General features: G+C 49.8%; 1 protein-coding gene across 1 annotated transcript in view; it reads right to left on the bottom strand.

The window, feature by feature from the left end:
- LOC144951742 (putative E3 ubiquitin-protein ligase HERC4) overlaps nt 1-13,028 on the bottom strand; it is a 34,902-nt gene extending 21,874 nt beyond the window's left edge. The window contains exons 1-8 of the mRNA XM_078882079.1: nt 12,261-13,028; nt 7,393-7,650; nt 5,991-6,096; nt 4,633-4,764; nt 3,594-3,682; nt 2,471-2,689; nt 950-1,041; nt 272-420 (exon numbers count right to left, since the gene is read on the bottom strand). Coding sequence (XP_078738205.1) covers nt 272-420; nt 950-1,041; nt 2,471-2,689; nt 3,594-3,682; nt 4,633-4,764; nt 5,991-6,096; nt 7,393-7,650; nt 12,261-12,297 — 1,082 coding nt within the window. The 5' untranslated portion in view covers nt 12,298-13,028. The remainder of the gene's footprint in view (nt 1-271; nt 421-949; nt 1,042-2,470; nt 2,690-3,593; nt 3,683-4,632; nt 4,765-5,990; nt 6,097-7,392; nt 7,651-12,260) is intronic.
- Nucleotides 13,029-16,175: the final 3,147 nt, after the last annotated feature.

Raw genomic sequence — 16,175 nt, 5'->3', positions numbered from 1 at the left:
GGTTCATATTCTTAGGTTCTTAGGGTTCGCCAAACGGCTCGTGAACGGGGACGAGCAGTGCAGTGGGGCGGCGACCGCAGCAAACGTAAGGCAAACGACTTAGAGCGCCGAGACGTCGCCTGTTATTAACTTTGATTTTTTTTTCTTCTAAGGGCCGCAGAGTAATCAATGAATGCGTTGAGTGTTTTGTGTTGTTGTTGTTATTGTCGTCCGTGCTTGGTGCCGACACCGCCAACGTCAGCTACGTCATCGGCGCCAAAACGCTGCGTACCTGCTGCAGGCGATCTGTGATATTCCGCTGATGCCACACTCCGTCACCACAGAGCTGTGAGCCAGCTGTTCGGTTGACGTCGTAGCAGCTGCAGCTGCAGCTGCAGCAGGAGGAGGTGCAGCCCCACCGAGAATGAGCACCGTCCCCTCCTGTAGCGCAGCGGACACGGCGTAGTCACGGACAACGATCCCCTCGCGTAGCCTCCGACACAACTGGCGGGGCACTCCGAGCGAAATAACGATCGCGATGTCAACTTGTAACACCACCGTGCCACCGCGCGGTTCGCTCCTCTAAACTATAAATGTGTCGTTAAATCCGCTACCACCCGACACGGCCAATTAGTCAGGTTTGTCACGTGAATAAAAGGTGCCAATTCGTTACTGGTACATCAAACCGGTGTGTTGGAGAGTAATTGTAAAAGTAGTGGGTTTACTCTCCAACACACCGGTGGTGCTGTACTCGTAACGAATTGTCACGTTTGGTTGACGTGACAAATCTTACCAACTGACCGTGTCGGTTGGTGGCGGGTTTAACGACACGTTTATATATTGACGCGACCTCACCCGAAAAAACCCTCTACTGTGGATAATATTGGTCGCGAAAGCCGACTGGGTGTTAAACCACGATCCGCTTGTTTTTCACGGCCGGTAATCGTTCGCCACCCTCGCCCGGCGGTACCTTGGTCAGCAGCGCCGTGTGCCGGTCACCGCAGGACGCGTGGACAACGTGCCGCGCCCGCAGGATCTCCAATCGCACGACCTCGTAGGCGTCTGGGTGGGAGAAGAAATCCGGCAAAGAACTACGTCACCACTGGAACTCTGAGTCTTGGTAACAAATAGATTTTTCTCGCGCCCCTGCGGCCTCAAGTAAGAGAGGCTTAATCGGCGAGTGCTCCCAGGTGGTACGACGCAGAAACGTGGCTCGCAAAACCGAGAACCCCCCCGATTAGCGTGGTCGGCTACGTATGGTGCGAAAGACGTTCAACCTGCGTACAAAGAAGCGTAGGGAGAGGCGCGAGCTGGGCAAAAGACATGGGGTGCTACGGTGGCTAGAAGATGTTAACTCTCTCGCCTGGTGTACAGGAGGTCATGGGTTCAATCTTGGCTCTGACGCCTGCTGCTGTATATTTGGAGTTTGTGTGTGTCTCTCCCCGTGGTCACGTATATTTTTCTCCGGGTCCTCCGTTTTTTTTCCCTCCACATTTAGAATCAACATCACGCGTTTAGAGTATTTGGCTACTATACATTTCCACGTGGTGATAAGCCACTTCGTTGGGCTATCATTTGTGGCCAGGTCGCTTCTGAAAAAGAGCTATACAGCTCAGTGGGCCTTACCCAGTAAAATAAAAAGAGTTTAGTTTAAAATCAATAAGTAACATGTAAAAGTTCAGTTTCTGTGAACACGTAGAACGAAAAATGCACGAAGGTCAGTCGTCCAAACGTTTATGAGAGCGCGCGGTGCTTGGGAAGGGCTTTGCCACGGCCAGGAGGGACGATGGGGCGACGGCGGTCAAAGATAAACACGTAAGGGGGCTGCCAAGGAGCGTAACGCTTCCACGCGGACGTCCGGCGTGCAGACGGAGCGACGAAATCAGTTTGCGTGGTGGCGCTGGGTGGATCGTCGCGTCAGGAGTCTCGCGCAGGATGGTGGCGGCTTGGGGAGGATTCATCCAGCAGCGGACTGACCATGGCTGACAACGATGCCGATGATGGCATCACTACATATTTCTCTAACGGAGCGGGAAAGATTCGTGGAACGAGATAAAACTTCCGTCTTGACGTTCCTCTCCAGGTGCACGGGGGTGGGGTGGGAGCTTCTCCTGGGAGTCCGTGCCGAACAACGCAAACAACGTGCGGCACGCTGTTCCGAAGACACGAGCCGGTCAGTTGGCGAGTCCTCACTCGGTTAAACGGATTTTACTTGAAACTCGACGCAGCGCAACGGGGGGAGGAGGGAGGGGGGGGAAGTAGAGAAAAAAAGAAGAAAGGAAAAGGGAAGGAAAATATAATAAAAAGAAAGAAGGAAGAAAAAAATAAGGAAAAAGACGAAATAAGGAAGGAAAACAGAAGGAAAACGGAAGAAATAATTTTGAAAATAAGAAGTAAAAAGAAGAAAAAAAGAAGAAAAAAACCCCACGCAGTCGTAGCAGTCGGATGAAGAGAAGTTGAAAGAGGGAAACAAAAACGTTGAGCGAGGAACCTTGCAGACGGTCGAGGCCCAGCTGGCGGTGATCGTTGGCGCCCCAGACGAAGACGCCGCCGGTGAGCGTCACGGCCAGGCTGTGCGCGGCGCCGGCTGCCAGGGCCCTCACGGGCATCCCGCACAGGGCCCCCACGGCCAGCGGGTCGCTCCGCGGGACCGCGGCGCCCAGGCCCAGCTGCCCGCGGTCGTTCGTCCCCCACGCAAACACCACGCTCGCTGAGAAACACCAAGCGCAAACACCACGCTCGCTGAGAAACACCAAGCGCAAACACCACGCTCGCTGAGAAACACCAAGCGCAAACACCACGCTCGCTGAGAAACACCAAGCGCAAACACCACACGCGGTGAAAATCACCAAGCGGGAGGGCGTCACCGCCACGCCGGCACCATCCGCACAGCCGCACCGCGCGGCCGTCTGGAATGCTCTTCCTTTCAATGTTAAGAAGCCACCGTGAACTTTCAAATCATCTACATTGAAATCTAATTTCTTTAGGACTGCTGCTTGTTGTTGTTGCATTTAGTTTGTTGTGCTTCGCCCGCACCTCCGATTAGCACGGTTGGGTACGTACGGTTCAACGTACGGTTCACCGTACGTACACGATGCCACCGCACCGCACCGCACCACCATACCTCGTAACGAATTGACACGTTTTGCTTGACGAACCTTACTAATTGGCTGCGTTGGGTGGTGGCGGGTTTAACGACACATTTATATTTACGCCATCTAACTCAAAAACCTCTTATGGGTAGTACGTACGTAAGTTCATCGGAGGTGCAGTGTTGAGTCTATGGGTTGTGTTGGTCTATGGGTAGTGTTCGTCTATGGGTAGTGTTGAGTCTATGGGTAGTGTTAGTCGATGGGTAGTGTTGAGTCTATGGGTAGTGTAGGTTTATGGGTAGTGTTGGTTTATGGGTAGTGAACTTCTTTGTTGCATCGTACGTAACCAACCGTGCTAATCGGAGGTGCGGATCTGTGGCTTCCTGCACCTCTGGACGTAAAAAATCTAAAACTGTGCGGTGCATCACAAAGTGTGTGTATTTGTTTACTTGTATATCAGCTGCTATACATGGTGGGGGGGGGGGGGATCGAGGGAGATGCGAGGATTGAACGGTGGCGTACCGCTGGAGAGAGCGAGGGTGTGGTGGGCTCCGCACGAGACCTGCACCACCGGCACCCTCCGGAATGCGTCCACTACGATGTTCACCGGCCTGTGAACCGCACGCGCCCATCACCGCCAACTTTAATTTGCGTAAAATTAACAACGGTTTTATTGAATGCATTTGGTTTCGGCACGATCGTTTTAATAAACTAAAACTGAACTTTTTTTTAAATTTAGATTTAAAGCTTTCGTGACTGCAGGGATTCATCTTCTTGGTTCTTTCGGTAAAGTCACGTAGAATGGAAATAATAATAAAACATTATTAGTTCTTTTTCAGAAGTGACGTGGCCGTCACAAATGATAGCTCAACCAAGTGCCTCTCATCATCAGCATCATCAGCATCATCAGCATCACGTGGACATTTATAGCAGCAACCAAATGCTCTAAAACGCGCTTTTGAGGCCGTCTGGAACGCTCTTCCTTCCATTATTGGGAAGCCACTCGGAGCTATGCACATTTTAAATCATCATCCAGATTGAAAGCTCATTTCTTTAGAGCTGCTTTTTGTGTTTAATTTGTTGTCCTTCCCCCCGCAACCTCCGATTCGCACGGTTGGCTACGTACGGTACGAAAGAAGTTCAACATGCAGACACAGACTCACATAAAGACCCACATAGACCTATAGTTTGTACCCTTCCTCCGCACCTCCAATTAGCACGCGGTTGGCTACGTACGGTGCGACAGATTATGGGCCTATGCAAGCCGTCGCCATCTCTGTATGTAAGTTGAATTGCTTGCGGACTCTACGTAGCCAAGGAATAAAACACGCAGTGAAATCAGCTCGTACGCATGAGCTGAGACGGACTGTTGCATCGCTCGAGACGCACCTACGATTAGCGTGATTGGCTACGTACGGCGCGAAAGAAGTTCAAACGTGCACATTAAAAACACTCCGCTGACGAATAACTTGGTCGCAAATCTTCGTTCGAAACAATGCCGCTGCCCTGCGTGGCCCCCCACGGGATGAGAACCTCCGGCCTCGAGTGGACCAGCACTGGCCTGGGAGCGGAGACGCTCCGGGCGTCTCCTGCCGCCGCCGTCGTCGTCTGCGCCACCGCCGGCTTCCTTTGGTTTTTCTTCCCCGATCTGTTTCTCTGCTGCTTGGGCGCCGGTTGCAAATCCACGGTCGCTCTGCGGGAAGAGATTTCGGCACAAAAAAATCGCAACGTGACACTTTCATCGCCGATTTCATGCTTGAATAATTATTGACAATATGAAAAATAAGAATAGGTTTTACCCGGGTGGTGTGTTAAGATGTTCAAAAACCAAATAGAATCCTTTTTCAAGGAATCAAGTCTGCATTAACCAAATGTGGTATTCATGGTGAGCATGCAAACAAAACATGTTCTGATAATTCATTAATCTATGCATTGTCTTTGAAACGGATTAGCCTGCACCGGAGATAGCCATCTTTATGGCCTAGTCTCACCAGGGTCAGACCAGAGAACGCCAAAATGCGTGCAGCGCAACGACAATGCACGTATCAGAGCATTCATAGCTCGGTGTGAGCAGCTACATCACGTGTCCATAGATAATGTAAAAGCGATTTGATATTTAATAGGTACATTTTTTCAAACACACGGGAGTTTGGGAGACTAGTGGCACGGTGATTAGCATATGAACCCGCTGACCTGAGTTCGATTCCCGGACCACGGCTTACAATGAGTGGCGAGTGATATTCTGTTTCCTGAATGAATTATTGTTGTTGTGGGAGCTTGGGGTAAAAGAGACAACGATGGGATAGGGAATTGTGGTGAGTGAGTGGGTGAGCGAGTGTTGTTGTTGTGACCTGCAGTGTGGTGGGTGAACGCAGAATGGACGAGTGGAAACAGTCAGTGTCTGGTGGTGGGAACAGTCATTATCGAACTAAAACTAAACTATTTTTGTTTTACCAGGTAAGGCCCCACCGAGCTATGTAGCTCTTTTTCAGAAGCGACCTGGCTATCACAAATGATAGCTCAATAAAGTGGCTTATCATCACGTGGGAATTTACAGCAGGCAAATACTCTTAAATGCGTGATTTTGATTTTAAATGCGAAGGGAAAAACCCGCGACCACAACGGGGAGAGGGAGAGACACGCAAACTCCAAATATACAGCAGCAGGCGTCAGGGTCGAGATCGAACCCACGACCTCTTGCATACCAGGCGAGGTAGTCAATATCTCCTAGCCACCGTGATGATGATGAGAAAGAGAGACACGGCAAACTCCAATACAGCAGGCGTCAGGGTCGGGATTGACCCCACGACCTCCTGCGTACCAGGCGAGGTAGTCAACATCTCCTGGCCACCGCAGCGACTCTCCGCCGAGCTCGGGCTGCCCCATCTCACCGCGAGCGGCGCCCCCCGTGCCACTCACCTGGGCGCGTCCCTGCCGCCCCACGTGAGCGGCTGCCCGTCGCCAGTGAGCGCCACCGCGTGATGCTCCCCGCAGCTCACCTGCGTCAGCCGCTTCGCGGGCACAGCTGCACACGCAGCGGCAGAGGGTGGGACAAGGTGGGGGGCGGGCAGAGGGGGGGACCGTGTCGCGTGAGGAATGGGAACGGTTAGCGCCAGCGTGACGGGCGAGGCGGCGGGTTGCGCCCCGCGGATCGCGATCAAGTGCACCACCGCCGCCTGCCCCCCCCCGCCCTCCCTTCGCGAAGAGGAGACGAATGTTGATTCTCAGAGGAAGCGTTCGCTCTCCTGTACGTCAGCACCTCCGTTCGCCCACCCCGACTATCTCATCGGCGGCACGTCACGTGATCGGACGAAGACAAAGAATTGGCACGTTCTGTAAACGTGACAAACCTTACTAATTGTGTCGGGTGGTGGTGGGTTTAACGACACATTTATATTTACGCAATCTAACCCAAAAAAACCTCTTACAGACAAAGACTCCGTAATGGAACGCTCGCTCCGCGGTGCTAATCTCCTACTGGATATCTGTGAAAAAGAGCTTCATTGCTCATCGGATTTCTGGAGGATAAATAAAGATCACGTTTCTGATTCTGTTGGAGAACCGAGCGTGCAAGCGGATCTCGTGGGGGAAGCCGTAAAGATGATCCGGAGCCAGAGGGGGCTCAGCACTGCCCCCACAACGCCCCCACCCCCCTCCCACCATGCTCAACAACTCAGCAGCCCCTTCTAAATTCTCCCAGTCGAGTCAAACAATGTTGGCAACGATTAAAAACAACGCGGCACGACGAAGCGCCGGCGACGAGCCACGAACCTCAAAGACGAGCGGAGAGCGCGGCGAGCAAAGTTTTACCCTCGTTAGAGATCGTTAGGAGATGGCCGGCGGCCGCCGTCGCCTGGCGACCGGCGCCGCCCCGCGGCCTTGCGGTCGGCTAGGCCTCCCCCCCCGGGGGGGCCGGGGAGGGGGGCCGCATGTCCGTGTGTGTATGTGCGTGCGTGCGTGCGAGCGTGGGGAGCGGTGGAGTAGCGGTTAGCGCTACGTTGCGCTACGTTGCGCTACGAACCCGGCGACCCCGAGTTCGATTCCCGCTCTCGGCCAACACCGGTGACGATTATCTGAACCGCTCCTGGGCCTCCCCCTAGGTCGACTCGGCCTCAAATGAGTACCCGGTGCGGTCTGTAAAACATCGCCACTGGGGAGACAAAGGCGGCCGTGCGTGGTGCTGGCGATCCACCCCCTCGTGTGCCGTTGCCGGCCTTCGTAGGTGCTCGCTAACAGCGCTTGCCCTGACGGTCTGTTAAAGGCCACACGGGGGATCTTTGTCTTCAGCGTGCGCGTCTCGTCGCCCCCCCCCCCCCCACACCTTGAAAGCCGTCTCCGCTCGCGCCGCACTCCTGCGCCGTTCCGTCCTCCGCCAGGACGATCAAGCGCCGGGCGCCGCTGCACGCCACCGCCGTCACGCGGCCTCCGCCCGCGGAGACCCCAAAGAGCGGCGTGGCGCGCGCCACCGAGGCCTCGTCCAGCCGCCAGCAGACGAGGGACGGGAGACGTGGAGGCCGCTCGCCCGAAGCCGGGAGGGATGTCGCGTTGGGGGTAGGGGGGATCGCCATCCCCCCGCGCTCTGTAAGACGCGAAGTAAAAGGTGAGACATTGGACAAACCGGGGCACGTCTCGTCGTTCCCGCACCGCCGATTGGCACGGTTGGCTACGTACGGTGCGAAAGAAGTTCAGCGTACGTACACACGTACGTGCGTACATCGTGGGGAGGAGAATATCTCCCAATACCGCAACAGGGAGAGCTCCATGTGAATGCATTGTCTTGAGTGGTGGATTAGAAGAATTATTATCGTTATCAAGCGTTACTATCGCTATAGTAGTACCTCCGAGTTTTATAGTAGCACTTCCGATTGGCACCGTTGGCTACGTACGGTGCCAAGGAAGTTCAACGTGCGTACACACGGACATTATTGTATTGTGGTCCACGATGTGCCTTCGTAGACGGTAACCAAACAATGGTGTACATCATCGACTCTCTTGCCCCTGCGATTGATAACCTCACAGGAGACCGAGTGTACACCAGAAGAAGAAGAAGAGGCAGCATTGTTGTGCCAACCACGGTGTCCTCCTACCACTGGCCCACACCATCATCACTCCAAGTTTTTATTTTATTTTAAAAGCTATGTGCATACCTGCCAACCCATATGGTTCACCCAGTTCAGGGAAATTGAGTTTTCAGGTTCATACGGCGTACAGCCGTTTCAATACGGAAAAAACATTTAAACGTTTGTCTATGTGTTTGTGTTTCTCGCTTGTGATGGGACTTTGTAGGATGCACGTTGAGATGTATAAGGGGCACGGGGTGACCAATGAGGTCTGAATTGGTCTGTAATAAGGTAGGGCACTGGTAAGGAGTTGACAGGTTTGTGTATAGCTCAGTTTCAAAAGTGACCTGACCACACAAATGATAGCTCAACGAAAGTGGCTCATGATCACCACGTGGACATGTACAGCAGTAGTCAAAAAACTCTGAAACGCGTGCTGACGTCGATTCTAAATGCGGAGGGGAAAAACCGGACCACCGCAGAGCGAGAGAGAGAGAGACACGCAAACTCCGTCAGAGTCGGGATCGAACCCACCACTTCTTGCGTACCAGACGAGGGAGATAACATCGCCTAGCCACGTCAGCAATTGGCCCAATAAACTGGACGTGCGAAAGGTCCGGCGGCGATTTTCGACTTTGTACACCACTCAGCCCAGAGGTCGCAAACGGGTTTTGATTCCTTACCCGTACCCGGCCGCACCAGGGTCGCAAATGGGTACCCGTACCCGTACCCAGCCGGGTACGGGTACCCGTTCCCTACCCGTACCCGTACCCTACCCGAAATGAGTGACAAACGGTTACTCACCAGTGACTCACGGCCTACCCGTACCCGTACCCGGCCGCACCAGGGTCGCAAACGGGTACCCGTAACCATACCCGGCCGGGTACGGGTAGCCGGGTATCGGGTAGGGTACGGGTATCGGGTAGGGTACGGGTATCGGGTAGGGTACGGGTATCGGGTAGGGTACGGGTATCGGGTACCCGATTGCGACGTCTGACTCAGCCCCACCATCCCCGCAGCGACTAGCATGCGGCTGGCAACAAACGCCGGGGCCTTTTCACGTGCCGGAAAAACTTTCAAGGATTCCTCCGGGATGGGGGTGGCTGAACAGCACCCCCTCCTCCTTCCCGACACTCTCTCCTTCTAAAGTCAAAAAGATGTGAGAGCAATAACAAATGGAATCAAATGAAATACTAACAGGTTGTGTGTTATCCTCCTCTGGTAATAAAACAGGTGGTGTGTTCAGATGTTCAAACACCAAATAGATACCTCTTGGAAGGAATCAAGTTGCTGCCTTAACCTCACAATGGAGCTTGTGGTGAAAATGCAAACAAAAATGCTCTGATAATCTATGCATTGTCTTGGTTATTTCGGTAAAGTCACGTAGAAGGGAAATAATACAATTTAAAAAATATAAAACAATAAAATTCTCACGACGTTTTGACTGCAACACAAGCAATCATCATCATCAGGTGTTAAATCTTTGTATTGCTGTGGATTTTACACCTGATGATTATTGCTTGTGTTGCAGTCGAAACGTCGTGAGAATTTTATAGTTTTCTATTTGTATTATTTTATTATTATTATAAAAGAACAAGATTTTTTTACTATTATTATAAAATAATAATGATAAATAAATAATGATACTTTCTTCTTTCACTGCTACGTGACGACTTTACCGAAAGAACCAAGAAGATGAATCCCTGCAGTCACGAAAGCTTTAAATCAAAATAAATGCGTTGTCTTTGAAACCGATTGGTCCACACCAGAGACAGCTTTCTTTAGAGCCTAGTCTCACTAACAGTGTCAGACCAGAGGATGCCAAAAGTCAAACAGCACAAAGACAATGCCACCTATCAGGACATTGAGAGCTCGGGGTGAGCAGCTACATCATGGGAACTTTATTCCCAGTATCAAAATATAAGAATGGGTTTTACCCCTTCTGGCAATAAACACTGTTAGTGAGACTAGGCTCTAAAGAAAGCTGTCTCTAGCGTGGACCAATCAGCTCCAGAGACAATACATCATCTTATACTACCAGAGGGTGTTCTTTGTTTGCATGTTCACAACAAGTACCGTGTGGTAAATACAGCCATGATTCCATGCAAAAGGTTTCTGTTGTGGTGTTTTCACATCTTGACACATCCTGTTTCAATACCAGAAAAGTGTAAAACCAATTCTTGTATTTTCAATTAAAAGTTCTGGTATTTAACCCATCGAAACGAGGGGGTGAGAGTCTTTTAACAGCAGCAGCAACTCATATTCTTGGTTCTTTCGGTAAAGTCACGGAGATAGAAAATAAAAAGAATACAATTTAATAAAAAATAAATGGAAAAAAAGATTATTTAAAGTCAAAAAATTATTTTCCTTTTTTTACTTTATTATTTTGTATTTTCTATCTACGTGACTTTACCGAAAGAACCAAGAATATGAATTCCAGCAGTCACGAAAGTTTTAAGTAAAATGTTAGCAGCAGCAACAACAACACGAAGATGTGCGGTGGCCTCGTCGAGGTTTTAAGTCGTAAAACACCAAATACAGCACACAACTACAGTACACAACTATAGCACACAACGAGTCTACAACTACAGTACACAACTAGTCTACAACTACAGTCTACAACTACAGTACACAACTACAGTCTACAACTACAGTACACAACTAGTCTACAACTACAGTCTACAACTACAGCACACAACTACAGTCTACAACTACAGTCTACAACTACAGTACACAACTACAGTCTACAACTACAGTACACAACTAGTCTACAACTACAGTCTACAACTACAGTACACAACTACAGTCTACAACTACAGCACACAACTACAGTCTACAACTACAGTACACAACTACAGTCTACAACTACAGTACACAACTACAGTCTACAACTACAGTCTACAACTACAGTACACAACTAGTCTACAACTACAGTCTACAACTACAGTCTACAACTACAGTACACAACTACAGTCTACAACTACAGTACACAACTAGTCTACAACTACAGTCTACAACTACAGTACACAACTACAGTCTACAACTACAGCACACAACTACAGTCTACAACTACAGTACACAACTACAGTCTACAACTACAGTCTACAACTACAGCACACAACTACAGTCTACAACTACAGTCTACAACTACAGTACACAACTACAGTACACAACTACAGTCTACAACTACAGTACACAACTAGTCTACAACTACAGTCTACAACTACAGTCTACAACTACAGTACACAACTACAGTCTACAACTACAGTCTACAACTACAGCACACAACTACAGTCTACAACTACAGTCTACAACTACAGTACACAACTACAGTACACAACTACAGTCTACAACTACAGTACACAACTAGTCTACAACTACAGTCTACAACTACAGCACACAACTACAGTCTACAACTACAGCACACAACTACAGTCTACAACTACAGTCTACAACTACAGTCTACAACCACAGTACACAACTACAGCACACAACTACAGTACACAACTACAGTCTACAACTACAGTACACAACTATAGCACACAACTAGTCTACAACTACAGTACACAACTAGTCTACAACTACAGTCTACAACTACAGCACACAACTACAGTCTACAACTACAGCACACAACTACAGTACACAACTACAGTCTACAACTACAGTCTACAACTACAGCACACAACTACAGTCTACAACTACAGCACACAACTACAGTACACAACAACAGTACACAACTACAGTCTACAACTACAGCACACAACTACAGTACACAACTAGTCTACAACTACAGTCTACAACTACAATACACAACTACAGTACACAACTACAGCACACAACTACAGTACACAACTACAGTACACAACTACAGTCTACAACTACAGTACACAACTATAGCACACAACTAGTCTACAACTACAGTACACAACTACAGTACACAACTAGTCTACAACTACAGTCTACAACTACAGTCTACAACTACAGTCTACAACTACAGTACACAACTACAGTCTACAACTACAGTCTACAACTACAGTACACAACTACAGTCTACAACTACAGTCTACAACTACAGTACACAACTACAGTACACAACTATAGTACACAACTACAGTACACAACTACTCACCGTGCGTGGACGCTGTCGCCCCGCACGCGGCGTCCATACTTCCCCGCTCTGGTCCTGCCGAGTCTCTGTGAGAGTCTCTGTGTGTGTCTCTGTGTGAGTCTCTGTGTGAGTCTCCGAGTCTCCGTGTCTCTGTGTGAGTCTCTGTGTAAGCCTGTGTGTGTGTCTCTCTGTCTCTGAGTCTCTGTGTCTCTGAGTCTGTGTCTTTGTGAGTCTCTGAGTCTCTGTGTCTCTCTGTGTGAGTCTCTGTGTCTCTCTGTGTGTGTCTCTGTGTGAGTCTCTGAGTCTCTGTGAGTGTCTCTGTGTCTGTCTCTGAGTCTCTGTGTGTCTCTGAGTCTCTGTGTGAGTCTCTGTGTGTATCTGTGTGTGTGTCTCTCTGGGAGAGTCTCTGTGTGTGTCTCTGTGTCTCCGAGTCTCTCTGTGTGAGTCTCTGTGTGTGTATCTGTGTGTGTGTCTCTCTGGGAGAGTCTCTCTGTGTGAGTCTCTGTGTGTCTCTCTGTGTGAGTCTCTGTGTGTGTATCTGTGTGTGTGTCTCTCTGGGAGAGTCTCTGTGTGTCTCCGAGTCTCTCTGGGAGAGTCTCTGTCTGAGTCTCTGTGTGTCTCCGAGTCTCTCTGGGAGAGTCTCTGTCTGAGTCTCTGTGTGTCTCCGAGTCTCTCTGTGTGTGTCTCTGTGTGTGTATCTGTGTGAGTCTCTGTGAGTGTCTCTGTCACACCCAGACGCTGCCCCGCGAGCTCCGTTTCGGGGAACCCGCGCCGCGGGGCTTACGTCACTTCCCGTCAACACAGTGACGCGGTGCACCAGGTAGTAGCGTCGCTTCCTGTCAACACAGTGACGCAGTACGCCAGGTAACAACGTCACTTTCCGTCAACACAGTGACGCGGAACGCCAGGTAGCAACGTCACTTCCCGTCAACACAGTGACGCGAAACGCCAGGTAGCAACGTCACTTCCTGTCAACACAGTGACGCGAAACGCCAGGTAGCAACGTCACTTCCCGTCAACACAGTGACGCGAAACGCCAGGTAGCAACGTCACTTTCCGTCAACACAGTGACGCGAAACGCCAGGTAGCAACGTCACTTCCTGTTAACACATTAACGCGGTACGCCAGGTAGCAACGTCACTTCCCGTCAACACAGTGACGCGGTGCACCAAGTAGCAGCGTCACTTCTCGTCATCACCACCACCGTGGTCTATCCACTGCTGGGTGATGATCAATGTGAAGGTGGTGGTGGTGGTGATGTCTCTACCCTGAGCGTGTCCTCTCCTCCACGTGCTCAGTGTAATCACCGTGGTCTATCCACTGCTGGGTGATGATCAATGTGAAGGTGGTGGTGGTGGTGATGTCTCTACCCTGAGCGTGTCCTCTCCTCCACGTGCTCCTCTCCCTGCCTTTCAGCGTCTCTCTCCACGTGCTGCTTTCCGCACTTTTCCGTTTTGCTGCAAATTTTTAGTCAAAAGCCACCACCGGCTTCTGAACCGCGTCGCGTAATCAGCGGGGAGCACACACCACGTGCCGATGTTTTAATTGCCCGACAATGCGATTGGTATCAAACATTTAAGAAGGCATACTCTTAGTTCTTTCGGTAAAGTCACGTAGGTAAAAAAAGAAATAAAAATTAATAAAAATAAAATAATAAAATCACGACGTTGCTGCCTGTGACGGTCCCACCTGATGACGGAGACTCCTGTTGCCTCCGAAACGTGATTTTATTATTTTATTAATTTTAATTTCATTTTTTTACCTACGTGACTTTACCGAAAGAACTAAGAGTATGGATCCTTGCAGTCACGAAAGCTTCAAATCTAGAATTCAAGAAGGCATTTGAAACGGAAAGAAAAAATCACCCCGAAATCAGGTCCCCGAGTTTGCGGCTTATAATTGTTTATTATTCATACACGTGCACACGGCGGTTCTCGCCAGCAGGTACAGGTTACACACGCTGCTGGGTAACGCCGTGGATAATGTTTGTTCGCTGTATAACAACACCGCAGACGTGGGCATCATCACCAGTGTGGAGTTATACCAGAGTCGAAGGGCGGAGATCGGCATCACTTTTTTGTTCTTTCGGTAAAGTCACGTAGGTATAAAATAATAAATAATAACAAATACATTTGACTGTGATTTTATTTATTTTTCATTATTTTATTTTTAGTTCTTTCGGTAAAGTCACGTCGGTATAAAATAAAAACATTTTTAAATCATATTTTATTTATTTTTGATAATTTATTTTTGATTATTTAATAAATTAAATCACAATTAATTTAATTTATTTTTGATTATTTTATTTTAGACCTACGTAACTTTACCGAAAGAACTAAAAAGAAAATAATCAAAAATAAATTAAGTTACAATTAATTTAATTTATTTAGGAATAAAATAAAAATAATCCAAAATAAATTAAATTAATTGTGATTTAATTTATTTTTGATTATTTTTATTTTATACCTACGTGACTTTACCGAAAGAACTAAAGAGTATGGAACATTGCAGTCACGAAAACTTAAGATCTAAACTGGCATCACTTTTATTCATGGCCCCTTTATAACAACATCATGCTACAGGCCCCGCACTGTAAATGGTTGCATGACAAGTGTGCGGCGTGTGGTGGTAAAGTAGAGTAATCATCATCATTATTATTACGATGGTTATAATTCCGTGTGTGTGTCCAGGAAAGTCTCACAGAGTCTCAAAACTTGTTTTTTTCTCAGGAGGGTCCTGCCACCGTTTTCACTTTCGGCGCGGCTGCTGCTGCTGATGCTGCTGCTGTTTCTACCCCTTCTGCTGTTGGTGCTACTCCTGCTCATGCTGCTGCTGTTGATGCTGTTGCTACCGCTGCTGCTGCTGCTGTTTCTACTCCTGATGTTGCTGCTACCGCTGCTGCTGCTGTTTCTACTGATGCTGCTCTTGCTACTGATGCTGAAGTTGTTGCTACTGATGCTGAAGTTGTTGCTACTGATGCTGAAGTTGTTGCTACTGATGCTGCTGCCGCTCTTTCTACTTCTGCTGTTGTTGCTACCGCTGCTGCTGCTGTTTCTACTGATGCTGCTCTTGCTACTGATGCTGAAGTTGTTGCTACTGATTCTGCTGCCGCTGTTTCTACTCCTGCTGTTGCTACTGCTGATACTGTTGTTGTTGCTGCTACCGCTGCTGCTGCTGTTTCTACTCCTGCTGTTGTTGCTGCTGCTACTGTTGCTGTTGCTGCTGCCGCTGCGTGCGGATCCCAGCCGAGTGATTTTTTGCAGGACATGTTTCAGCATTGCGACGTTTTTGACCAATTAACACTTTGCACCCAAAACCCCAGCGGAAGCCCCATTACGGAAACAGGAGGGAGGAGGTGGGGGGGGGCGCGACGTCGAAACCCCGCACACCAAGACGCCCGAGTTGGCATCCCAACCCAGGCCCCTTCTCGCCACTGCCACCACAGTCCCTGGCCACGTGGGGTCACTGGGGTGGGGCCACTGGGGTGGGGTCACGAGGTTGGGGTCACGGGGGTGGGGTCACTGGGCTGGGGTCACTGGGTTGGGGTCACTGGGGTGGGGTCACTGGGCTGGGGTCACTGGGTTGGGGTCACTGGGGTGGGGTCACTGGGGTGGGGGTCACTGGGGTGGGGTCACTGGGGTGGGTGCATGGCGGTGGGTGGCACACGGAGGAGGCTGTCAATTAAATCAACATTTGGTCGTCTTGTGTCGAGAGTGGAGATCGATCATTTGGCTCCGGCCCACACCGCGTACTTGCGCCGCCAATTCCATTCGCGAGGAGCGTTTGGCCTCCGTGTCGGGAGGACAACGCAGACCGACTGCGCGGCATCCCACGCGAGGTGGTCGCATCCCACGCGAGGTGGCGATGGCTCGCACGAGCAGGGCAGCGACTTCGCTGCCGTTCCCTGGGGGAGGTTCACAACGGCGACGTTGGCGG

The sequence above is a fragment of the Lampetra fluviatilis genome, chromosome 63 (genome assembly GCF_964198595.1).
Source record: "Lampetra fluviatilis chromosome 63, kcLamFluv1.1, whole genome shotgun sequence".
NCBI lineage: Eukaryota > Metazoa > Chordata > Hyperoartia > Petromyzontiformes > Petromyzontidae > Lampetra > Lampetra fluviatilis.
Note: the sequence above shows the minus strand (reverse complement) of the source record. Positions and strands in the feature narration are given on the sequence as shown.